At 38.3% G+C, this 12,344-nt stretch overlaps 1 protein-coding gene across 1 annotated transcript in view; it reads right to left on the bottom strand.

The window, feature by feature from the left end:
- LOC137952916 (pre-mRNA-splicing factor ATP-dependent RNA helicase DEAH1-like) overlaps nucleotides 1-12,344 on the bottom strand; it is a 39,800-nt gene that overhangs the window by 21,488 nt on the left and 5,968 nt on the right. Inside the window, exons 6-20 of the mRNA XM_068800027.1 lie at nucleotides 12,127-12,213; nucleotides 11,047-11,080; nucleotides 10,863-10,917; nucleotides 5,117-5,176; nucleotides 4,952-5,023; nucleotides 4,651-4,714; nucleotides 4,177-4,256; nucleotides 3,677-3,744; nucleotides 3,453-3,510; nucleotides 3,284-3,341; nucleotides 3,115-3,183; nucleotides 2,772-2,840; nucleotides 1,790-1,879; nucleotides 484-570; nucleotides 131-246 (exon numbers count right to left, since the gene is read on the bottom strand). Coding sequence (XP_068656128.1) covers nucleotides 131-246; nucleotides 484-570; nucleotides 1,790-1,879; nucleotides 2,772-2,840; nucleotides 3,115-3,183; nucleotides 3,284-3,341; nucleotides 3,453-3,510; nucleotides 3,677-3,744; nucleotides 4,177-4,256; nucleotides 4,651-4,714; nucleotides 4,952-5,023; nucleotides 5,117-5,176; nucleotides 10,863-10,917; nucleotides 11,047-11,080; nucleotides 12,127-12,213 — 1,067 coding nt within the window. The remainder of the gene's footprint in view (nucleotides 1-130; nucleotides 247-483; nucleotides 571-1,789; nucleotides 1,880-2,771; nucleotides 2,841-3,114; nucleotides 3,184-3,283; nucleotides 3,342-3,452; nucleotides 3,511-3,676; nucleotides 3,745-4,176; nucleotides 4,257-4,650; nucleotides 4,715-4,951; nucleotides 5,024-5,116; nucleotides 5,177-10,862; nucleotides 10,918-11,046; nucleotides 11,081-12,126; nucleotides 12,214-12,344) is intronic.

Genomic DNA, 12,344 nt, shown 5'->3' with positions numbered 1-12,344 from the left:
GCTCCCTCTTCCTTTGAAAATTTTCTATTGTTAATATAATACATCTTTATAAAAAATAAAAATAAAAACATTATGTTTAGCAATCAAACACAACAATGAAAATAAGAAAAAAGGATTTCCTAGATTATACCTGTAGCTTGCCAAATCAGGTTCACCAAGAAATTCACGCAATAACATGCCATCAGTCATATACTTTAGAATAGTTTTTTCGGATGTACAGTCTTCAAAGCGTATTGAATAACCAACCTGAAAATTGACAAACTAAATAAAGACTTGAAAAAGTGAACCAAACATAGACAAGTCAATTAAATAAATGAATTAAGTTAAAGTCTCTATGACATGTTCAACACCCATTAGAAAGTCAAACTGACCCTTTTAGGCCCCAATTCCATCATCAAAATATACGAAATATTTAATCTACCTCAAAAAAGAGCATCCTACTGATATCGTTCTCATGGCAATAAACAGATTTTGTAGGCATACCTCATGACCAAGTTTGACACCCATTTCTTGAGAAACTCGTGCAGCAACACTCATAGCTGCTACACGTCGAGGTTGAGTGCATCCAATCTATACAAAAGCGGAGGTAAATAAGTAACAGAAAACTAAAAAAAATATAACAGTTAAGCCAAATCATCTAAAACAATAATGATAGGAATAAGGGAAACAAAATCGGGAGGAAAGAAACAAGTAAAGGTTCTTGAATGGCAAAGTTAGTCACTAGACAGATGTTAGAACTGTACAAGGATTGCAGTAATCAACAGCTAATATTCAGCAATTGTTCCATTTTTCATTCTAGTTTCTAAGTAGCAAAAAGAATAGGCTAACCTGTCACAGAATACTAGTTCAACAAGCGTCCTATCACCTCTCTTTTTTTTGTTTTTTTGTTTTTTTTATAAAGATGTATTTATATTAACAAGAGAAATTACAAAAGAGGAGGGAGCAGATCCTTAACAACAAGCGATTGTAGGATAGCTCCCCGCTTGGCATGCACATTTGCTGCCGAATTTGCGGATCTCGGAATGTGAGACCAAATACAAGATAAAATTGAGGTAATTTCTAGAATCTCCCGAAAGATGTCCCAATGACACCACGGGGGAGAGGATGCACACTCGCACCATCCAATGACCACCTTCGAGTCCCCTTCAATATGAAGAGGACCGCTGCACTTGTCTCTGAAAGCACGGAGCCGTTGAAGAGGCCATAAAGCTCAGCTGACATAGAATCGGATATGCCTAAAGGGCCGGCGTAAGAGAAAAGCTTATTACCGGAAGGATCCGAAATAACCCCTCCAAAGCCAGAAATCCCAGGATTGCCAAGAGTGCTTTCACCTCTCCCGTCCCTGTGTTTTGATTTGTTCTTTTCTTAGCCTCTCAATTTCTTCCTCCCTACTCAATTTCTTAGCAAATACATCAAGAAGAGGGACCCCATACAATGAGGGTCTAGAGGGAAACCTCCCTTTTAGCTAATGCGTCAGCCAACCCATTATTCAAGAAGAGCAGTACTAGTACAACAAAAAATACAACCCATTAAGGAGAGGTAGAGGCCTAGTGATGGCCAAGTCTCAGGGTTGATGCAAAGATCTCTCTTTTATTTTAAATGTAAGATCTCAGTATTAATGGAGATGAACTGTCAAAAGAAATATACCATCCATATAAATGAGCCAAGTTACATTAAGGTGGTTAGTCTACATTTTTTTTTGAGAAATAAGTTATCCAACATATGGAAATAACGTTACTCGATTTGTCATTTTCCCGACTTGTTATTAGTCTGTGAAGCCGATTAATACCTTTCCTCTTTTTGTATATCCAGCTTCATGAAGATATTGAGGTATCTGAGTGGTCTTTCCTGAACCAGTTTCTCCAACAATGACAATAACCTATGACAGAGGAAGAAAGAAAAACAAAAGTAAGCTCCAGAACTTGAAAGAATTGAATGATTACAGCAACACGTTCCTCTACAATTCTTTAACTATACAAAAACTGTTAAGGGTGTCACTGAAAAGATTATAAATAAGCCTCCATCATGAAATGCCAATGGAAGCAGCTCCTATAAATATATGTGGACCATCACCATTCAGAGATATCATGAATCGAAAAATGGTAACCCCACTAATGGTTTTACAAGTGAAAAGTGCACTATTTCCAAATCACACAAAATTTATCGCACGATAGCTAATTTTGCATGGTCTGATTAATTTTAGAAAGTGGGAGATCAATGATAATACATTGCAAAAAGATGTTCTAATTCATCTACAACAACGATCTCAATGTTGCAAGTTCAAGTGAATACCAGATGTTTACTGCCAAAACTAGCAATTCTCTTCCAAACTACCTCTACTAAAATCACTAGTCTTCTGCAGTTAATTCAAAAAAGGCAAGTTTAAAATCCTAACAGTTGAGTCATCAGCATCCATCCGCATTAGTTCCCTAAAGGATTGCTAAAGAAAGAAAGACTTGCATTATGGTTTTGAGATTTTTTATTTTATTTTTGACAAAGTAATAATTTTATTAACCAAAGAAGCAAAACAACAAACTAGGGAAGCACACCCCTTACAACAAAGGGTTGGAGGGAGGCTCCCTGCTTAGCAAAAGTATCAGCTACAGAATTGGCAGATCTGGGAACATGGAACTAAATACAATGGTTTTGAGATATATGTCAATAAAGTTTAGCAGACAAATTATTAATTAGACAAATATCAAGTTAATCTGGAGGCACAACAACTGAACAAGAAAATAACCACAAGAAATGTGCTAAGGAAACAGTAAAACCTGATACTTATCAACTGCCTCGAGTAGGTCCTCCCGAAACGAATAGATAGGCAAAGTTTTTCTCTCATCCTGGATGAAGGGAGGCATGATTGAAAGGTAAGAATCGGAAAAAGAGGGAAACTAGCTACTAAGGTTTTAATCGGGAAATGTAAAAGCATACTGAAGCCTACTGTGTACCCCTATTCTTATATTAAAACTAATTACTATTTACAAATGAACAAATAATAGATATAAAAAATATCTCCATTGCAGCACATGATCAAGGTTACTATCAGACCAAAGGAGGTTCATGCCCCACTGTTTCTTTTCTGAAATAATCAAAAGATAACAGAAAACATGTCACCTGAAGCTTCTGCAATGCTGATTTTGTACTCAAATTCTCATCCTTCTCCGGCAGCAAATCATATTCATTCTGAAAGGGAAATATGATATGATAGTGATTTAAGCTGTAATAGAATATTCTGTCCCTAACATTTAGTTATCAAATATGATGGTAGTTAGGCCTTACAAACCTGAATACCATCCATCACTGAGGCCTTGATGAACTCAATATAATCATCATGGACATACCTATCATTAAAAAAAAAACATGAAAATCCTCGACTTACAAGAAGATTACCATATATAAGAGCAGCTGCTCAAGATGCAAATAAGAAACCTGCAATCAGTGAGATAACTTACTCATACTCTTCCAATTTCTGTTGTTTATCTTTTGAACCAAACTGTAGGGTTGCCTTTCCTGGAACAATTCCATCATGAGTTAAACATAGAAATATTTGAGATCCATGTTTCAAAACATGCTCCGGATGTCATTAAGATTAAATGTTAAGTGATGCCAGTGAAAAATCAGAATAAAATGAACTATCTGTTAGGATTTACAAGTCATACAGAAAAAAAGTCATTACCAATTTGATGTTCTTCCCATGCTTCTTGCTCAGCAAATGGATTCATCTTATCTGCAGCACCTGGGTCCCTTCACATGACAAAGAGAAACATGAGAACCATACCACGGAATTGAATAAAATAATTGTGTTGAAGTTACTGATACTGTGCATTCATAGAGTTGTTCTCCAAAAAGTACCAGTTAACTTCTAGAATCAAAAACCTTGATTTCAGCATATAAAAAAAAAAATATTAGCAGAGTCTTGTTAAAAAATGTATTCCAGGGGTACTTTAGTCCTTTTCTAGCTCTGCTTAATAAATTCACACTCTTCATAAAAAAAAGGGTGCTTTAGTTACATATAGTTGGAAATAGTCCCTTGCACATGTCTGGACTTTATGAATTTAATTTCTGTTTTTAGTTTACTGTTTTTGTACTTAAATTTAGTTTACTAGTTGTAAGTGAGAGGGGCATTTTTTAGTTCACTGTTTCTTCTTTCTTGCTTGAAAAAGAAAGCAAACTGACCTATAACGCTGCACAGCTGCTGCAAATCTCTTATCTTGATTTATAACTCCTTCTTGATCATAGGCTTCAGGCATCCTATACTGCAATTTAGTAATGGTGATAGTAAACAAACCTTGCCAAGCAAGTTTTTGACAGTAGCAAGAATATGCATCATCAAGTTGATAACATTGTGTTTGATCATGCAACCAAACATGCTATATTATGTGATAAATATCTTGGCCGAGCCATCGATTGAGAAGTCCGAAACATAGATGACTCTGAATTGTTGGATTGTTGGAAAAACGCAACAATATGTCAAACAATCCAAAATGTCAAAAGACAACAGCACTGGAGAAGTTTTGGGATATCCAACTTGGAACCATTTTCCCCTTCATAAGTAAGAAGACAACTCTGGAGAAGTTTAGGTCTTTTCCATCCACAAAATTTATTTTCAGTAAATAGTATTGCAACACCTTGAAATGTATGAGAAGTTACCTCACCAATATCATCGAGATCTTCCAAGTGCTTTTTTGAAAGCTCATAAATTTCTCTCTTGTGCCTGCAAACGCATTAGATCCAGTTTAATCCTCATCACAACCATGATTCAGAACAGCTTAATTTCATCTAGAGGGTACAAAATAAAATTAATGAACGATGAACGATGATATAGTTCTTTCTCTCTAAAAAAAAAAAAAAAAAAAAAAAAAAAAAAAAACAGATGATATTGCAATCAACTAAAAAAAAGGAAAAGACATCTAACAATGAGAATAGAAGCATTGTACAATAAAACAATTACCTCATTTGACGAATTTCAGCTTCTGTTAACTTAACACCTGCAAAGAGATACTGCTCGTCTTCTATTTCATCCCTGAGATTGACAATAACTGAATTGTCAGGGTAAACAAAGGCAAAAATCAAGAATAACTTACACTGCAGTAGAAGAAATGTTCTCAAGACATACCTCAGCTCATCAAGCTTCTTTTGCTCTCTTTTCTTAAGATACTCTTGTCTTGATACTTTCCTGGAACATTTTTTAAAGTATGATGAGAAATCCATGCCAGCAATTCTTGTCTGAACAAGTGCAAGGAGCTTCTTTTTCTATTTTGCAGACTCATTACATCAAATACAGATAGGTTCAAACCAAAGACCTCAAATGATGGACAATAGTGACTCTAGATATGGCAATTGACCTAAATGCTTTATCATAACGCAAACAATACTTTCTTTAAAATAGTGCAAGCAAGATTAAAGAAGAAACAAATCCCTTTTTTCTTCTCTTACAGGTCTTTAGTCTTTCTTTTCTTTCCAGCCAGAAGTGATTACAGCATGAACCACCTCAAGAAATCCATTTCAATGTCATGATGATCAATAATTTCTGGAAGCACAAGTTTTACACTAATTTTTCACCACATTCAAAAAAAAATGAGTTTCACACATGAAGAATCTAAGTTTTTTATGAAGCCTAAAATAAGTATGATCCATTTCTTCAATAGCATTTAATATTTTGGAAGCTAATGTCTTAGTTTATTGATCAAATAAAGATGCCATCTAAAGACACCTCAATAGAGCAGTACAAAATAGCAAGGGATATAGAAAAATAAGATCACCCATATTATAGGATCTTAGTTAAAAACAAATACCATTGGTATCCTTTAAATTCTTTCAATTGATCTAATGTCTTAAAATCTATTTTATTACTATAACTGAAATTTTCTATTTTTTGTGAAAGTGAATTTCATTCAAGCAAAACAAGAAGGAAACAAAGCAAGCCTAAATAGGGGAGTCACCGAGACAACGAGAGATTGGAGGGAGACTCCTTGTTTGGCAAAAGAATCGGCTAAGAATTAGCTGATCTATGTACATGAAACCAAGATCAATTTAGAGAGGGTCAAAGAAGGAGCACCATCTGATAACCACCTTGGAGTCGCCTTCAATAATCAACTTTTTTTTAAAAGGCCTTCAATAATCAACTTGGCATTCCAATTCAGCATGCGGTTGCAGAAAAGGATAACACCATGGAAGAGAGCTTAGAGCTCAGCTGCAGTTGAATCTGCCAATTCCAAGAAGACCCGAGTAGGACAGCAAAATGGAGCCCTCCCAATCTCTAATGACCCCTCCAAATCTGCCCTGCTAGGATTACCAAAAGCACAACCGTCAAAATTGAGCTTGACAGAGTCACGAGCAGGAGGTGTCCACTCCTTCATTGGAACTGACCTAGAGGAACTAGACATTTGGGTATTAAGGACCCAGCTTTCTTTATTTAAAATTCCAACAGGTTCAGCGAATTTAGGTCTAGTATGAAGCCAGGTAGTTATCACACCAGATATCCGAGATTGGACATTGGCTAGAGTAGAGAATTTGCCATTAAAATACTTGTTGTTCCTTTCAATCCAAAACTTCCACGAGGTGTGGGCAATGCACACAGAGAGGGGGCCCTTGCAGAGGCTAGAAACCCGACAGCCTCAGCCCATATAGCTGAGGGAAAGGAGGTTGTAGAGGAGGCAGCAGCTGAGGCCTAATTTCTTTAAAGAAATGCATCCAAACTCTCCAAGTGAAAGGGTTAAGAATCAGCAGGATGGAAACCATCTCGTCAACCATGCCACACCGATCACATAATGTGTTAGAAACAGGGTTGCTCCGTTTCCTTAGGCTGTCTGCTTGTGAGAGAATGGTTGAGGAGGCTGCTTCACTGGAAAAACAGGGCTTTTGGGGTCCCAAAAGCTTCCAAACATTAACCATCTCAGGAGCTTGGGAGTTGCTGAAGGCTTTGAGGTGTCCATAAGTTGAGGAAACAGAAAATTTGTCATTGTCATCAGGGGTCCAGACCATTCTGCCAGTGGTGCCAGGCCTAATCCTTATTGTCTCCAAGGAGCTAAGGAGGTTGATGGCCTTGAGCTTCAATTTCAATCAAACCCTGGCTGAAGCCCAAATCCCAATTGTTTTTATAGATCCAATTGTCCATAACCAAGGAGGATAAGAGAAAGAGACGAGGTCATGCATCCTTTAGAGGCTGATGCCCCACCCATATATCCGATCAAAGGATAGAGCGTGCACCAGAGAGGTGATAAGCACCATCTAAATCTTCTAGACAACCACCATCTCAAGCTCCATCCCAGCTTCTTAGTGACAATTCCCCACATGGTGCTTGGTGTCACATTGAGCCGCCAAAACCACTTTAAGTAGGAGATCCTAGTTCATTTCGTAATACTTCAAATTCCCAATCCAGTAAGATATTTTGGTTAGCAGACTTCAGGCTAACTAACTAGGTGGTACTTAAATTCAATTTTTTTTAACCCTTTCTAGAGAAAATTTCTTTTCAGCCTTTCGAATTTATTGCAGATAAAATTGGGACAAGGAAGTAAGGACAAGAAATATGCTGGTAGACCAGCAATGCAGGAGTTAAAGTTAATCTCCCGCCTTTAGAAAGCAACCAGCCCTTCCAGGTAGCAAGCCTAGCTTCCATCTTCTCAAGGATTGATACCCATAAACTTTTATCGAGCCGACTATCAACAGAGGTAGGCCAAAGTAGGTCATAGGAGCATCCCAAGCAATGAGCAAGGTCTTCACCAAGACCATCAGGGAGGTTGAATCCAATGAGGGGCATCTTTTTCCCAATTAACTTTCTGCCCAGAGGTAATCTCAAAAAGAACAAGAAGGGCCTTGACTCTACCAACTTGCTCCAAAGATCCTTCACAAAAACAAATTGTGCCATTGGCGAATTGAAGGGGGGTGTTAATCTCATTTTCCCACACAATGGGTCGGATCCAACCTTTCTCTTTTGCTACATAGAAAATAGAAGACGGGTACTCGCCAATCAAGTTGAATAAGAGAGAAGATAGAGGGTCTCCTTGTCTTAGTCCTCTCGACCACTTGAAGAAGCCATACACATTTCCATTTATGAGAAATGAGTAAGCCATACAGCTATGGCCCTTCTCCTGAAGTGGTTTTGGAAAGTCAACACTGTTGGTATTTGGAGGCCGATGGTGACTTCCAAGCTGAACTAGCAGGATCATTGGTAGGAAATCTCCGCTCTCTCCAATTTGGAAAGCTATCTACCTTATCCTCCCTCTATTCAGATCGGGTATTCAGTACTGTTAAGTTGGGTCTAAGGCCCATCCCAAAATGACTAGCCAACTTAGGAAACCTCTTTCCTAACTAATAAACTCAAGAGTTTTATACTCATTAATCCATGTAGGACTATTCCTTAACAAGTATCATGTTGGCAATGAACGCATAGTTCGGTATTGGGAGGATTGGCGGGTCAGCTCTGGGCCCTTAAGGACCTCCTTCAATAATGTTGCCTCTCGATTGCTATTGCATGGAGATCTGGCTCCTGGTATCTTCATCTCCGACGTGGCCTTGACGACTCGGATGCCCTACTTGCCTCTCACCTTTTGGAGCTTCTCTTCATCTAGACCCAAAAATTCCATGGTTGACTCGATGATTTGGTGGACGGAGGCTATTGGCGCCCTTTCAGTCGTCATCTTTTGATCATGAGGTGGCTCTTATATGGCGCTTATACACCCCCCCACCCCAGAAGGTTAAGTTTTTCTTGTGGAGTGTCGGGCTCAATAAAATTATCACTATTGACAATCTTAGGCCATGTGGTAATCACAACATGTGTGCCTCCTGCCCGGTCTTGAGGAAGAGACTTCAGCCACCTTCTCATTTCAGGCCCCTTCTCTTGGTCGGTTTGGATCAGCACCCTCAGTTGGATTGGCCTTCAATTATGCTTGCCTAGGGATCTCCTTTCAGTCTGTCGCATGCTTCTTGGGGTTTCTCTCCCCAAATTGGGCAAGATGCTCATTTCTACTTGTGTTGCATTCATACCTTGGGGCATCTGGAAGGAGCGCAACAATAGGCATTTCAATGCCAAGTGTCTCTCTCAAGAAAGGGTCACCTCCTCTATCATTGGCTCCATTTCCTCGTGACTTCATTTCAAGAAGGAATTTTCTTCTCTCACGGGCTGCCCCCTTAGAGACAATTGGCGTGCCCTTGCTCCGATGGGCTCTCCGGCTAGGCCTCCCATTAAGCAGGAGTGGCAATCTTCTCAGTTGGGCTACATCAAGCTGAATTTTGATAGCAGTTCTCTCGGGAATCCCAACACGGCTGGCTTTGGTGGTGTTTTCCATGACTCTGGTGGTTCTCAGCTCATGTCATACTCTAGCCCTATGGGCATCTCTGATTCCACTTCTACCGAGCTTCAAACCCTCCTCAGCAGCCTCACCATCTTCCTTGATCATCTCTCTAATCCGCTCCACATTGAGGGAGACTCTACTGTGATTATTAGATGGTTATCCTCTCCCTCCACCCTATTGTGGCAACATTGGGATGTTTTCTACTCTATTATGAACATTCTTCCCCACATTACTTGTATTTGGTCCCATGTTCCCAAATCTACCAATTGTGTAGCTGATGTTTTTGCTAAACAGGGAGCCTCCCTTGTTGTAAGGGGTATGCTTCCCTAGTTTGTCTGTTTGTTTTCACTTGCTTAATTAAATCATCACTTCTTCACAATAAATAAATAAATTACAACTTGCTAGTTTGGCTAAAAGCTCCAAGTTAGGAAGTCTTCAAAAAAAAAAAAAAAATCTTTTCAATTAGTAGTTTCCTGTTATTAGTTTGGTTTTTGTTACTGAATTAGAAGATTCTAAAATCAGTAATTGTATAAGTTAGAAGATGTTTCCTGTTTTTGTGTTTCTCTTCTAGCAAGTAGAACTAGATTTAGGCTCTCTGGAAGGAGAGAAATAAGAGGAAATTCAATCTCAAAACCTCCTCTGTTGAAGCTATGATTGAGCAAATCTCTAATCAAGTTTCGGTTTGGTTATTAAATAAAAAAGAATTCAGCAATCTGGGTGGATGAAACTTCAGAAATAACTGGAAATCTAGTGTTGGCCTATCTCTTCCCCCTCGCCCTCCAACTATGGCACTTTGGACCCCTCCTCCCCCTAGATTTTTGAAGCTCAATTTTGATGGAAGTGCCCTTGGCTACCCAGGCCCAGCTGGGTTTGGTGGTGTCATCCAAGATGAAAAAGACAATCTCCTCTTCTCCTATGCCAGCCCCCTTGGCATCTCAGATTCTACTTCAGCAAAGCTTTCGGGTCTCCTACATGGGCTTCAAGTCTTCTCTAGCAACCTCTCTAGTCCCCTTTGCATTGAAGGAGACTCTATAGTGGCCATCAACTGGTGTGCCAACCACGGCCACCCCCCATGGCGTCACTGGGATATATTCAATGACATATGTAATTTATTTTTCCCTTTAAATTGTAAGTGGAGCCATATTCCCCGATCTGCCAACCACTTGGCAGATACCCAATCTAAAGCGGGTATTTCTCTCCAACATTTTTGTGGAGTCATACCCCCGGCATTAGGTTTGTATTCTTCTCTCGGTTTTTAATATATTCATCTATTCATCAAAAAAAAGTAGAACTAGATTTAAAAAGTCTTAACTAGAGTCTATTTCCTACAATGACAGCATAGCAATTTCCTATTTATTGATGGGTATGCCTATAAACGGCCTCCATACGTAACACAGAAATAAATCTTTTGCTATTGATAACTTATATTATGAAATCAATTTAGTTACAATGAGGAATCTGAACACCAGCAGCAGTAGGGTCAAATTCAAAGTAAAAGTTTCAAAAAGGCTTCTACCCGTAAGTGGGTAGAATATAAAATAATTACTAACTAATCTAGAAGTTGAAAACCTTAAAGTCAAAGTCTCATTTTCCTCCTGTGCTATAGATCTTCGAATTGCTTCCTCTGATACAAAAACAACAATAGATGAGTTCAAACTAACAATACGAGCAAACACATGGAAAAGGAAAGGCAAAAAAACTCTCAAAAAAAAAAAAAAAAAAAATCGAAAAGGAATCCTCCAATAAAAGTTACCTTCATCCTTAAGTGACTGCTTTGACTCCATCAGCTGTTTAAAGAAAAATATTAAAAATTAGAAACCTAGAAAGGAAATTCTACTATAATGAGCACAGGCGCATCAGAAAGCAATAGAAATATAGAACCATGCCAGCTTATCAAACAGAATTGAAGAAATAAATGTTTATTTTTGAAAATGATGATATCTGCTAACAACTAAGGAGGCCCAAGCAAGGAGATCACAAGGCTTGATGATCAACCCCCTCCTTGGCTAGTCTATCTGTCATACTATCGGTGGATCTGTTACCATTAGACCAATTACACTCTATGCCTGCATTTATATCACGATACCAACCATCTTCCATCATATAGCAGCCAGCATTTATAACAGCCTCTCCCGGACAATTAAAAGAAGAGAGAACATTTTCTCTCATCAGTTTGGCTTATTTAAATGTCAAATTTTGAAAGAGAAGAGTCTACAGTCATACCGGAGATTGACTAGCCAAGCCAAGGGACCAGTTGTTTTATTGCTTTTTTCGTTGTCCCCATAAATTCAACAGATTTGAGATCATGAATTCAATTCTCTCACTGCCTCAGCCACTTTTCTCCAACTGCTCTCCTGCCATAATTTATGTTTCCTAGTGCTCTTTTTCCAATTATTTTATTAGATTGAGCCTCTTATATTCTTTTCCAATTCAAAAAAATTCCTTTGTCTAAAAAAAAAAGAAAAGATGAAACCCATTTCGCTTCTCTTCCAGGATGCACATCAAGATACTGTGAATCATTCATCCACATATAGTGAACAGAGATACTGAGAAAATAATGCAGACCATATGCGAGAAAGATAATTCATATAAAAAGGATAAAACCAGAAAAAGCTAGGCGCCATGAAGAAGACTAAAACTAAAGGATGTCTAGATGCTTATTGAAGAATACCACAATCTAATGATGGTGGCACACTTCCATTTTCAGGTCATCATTATTAGCTAATGATACCTAAGAAATGACGCATGCAGTATGTAGAGTTTCAAGCTTCTATAATATATGTTGTCATTTAAAGAAAAAGTTCTCTTATAGATGTAAAAAAGTCTCATGTACCTTTCTTGTCCCAGCTGCATCTCGTGCCCTTATATTTCTCTCTAACTGAACCCGCTCTTCTTGATCACGTATCCTGGCTTCCTCAGACTGCACAAGAAGAAAGCCCAGCTGTTTCAAATTGGATAGCAAAAAATGCTAGTAGAAATTTCCAGAATGACACAATACCTAGAAAACATTTGTTCATCATCCTGGATGAAAAGGCATGGAATAAAGGAAAA

Source organism: Aristolochia californica, unplaced genomic scaffold (assembly GCF_029961685.1).
Source record: "Aristolochia californica isolate CCGP_79_NKW_82.1479 unplaced genomic scaffold, dmAriCali1.0.hap1 SCAF_16, whole genome shotgun sequence".
Classification (NCBI taxonomy): Eukaryota; Viridiplantae; Streptophyta; class Magnoliopsida; order Piperales; family Aristolochiaceae; genus Aristolochia; species Aristolochia californica.
Note: the sequence above shows the minus strand (reverse complement) of the source record. Positions and strands in the feature narration are given on the sequence as shown.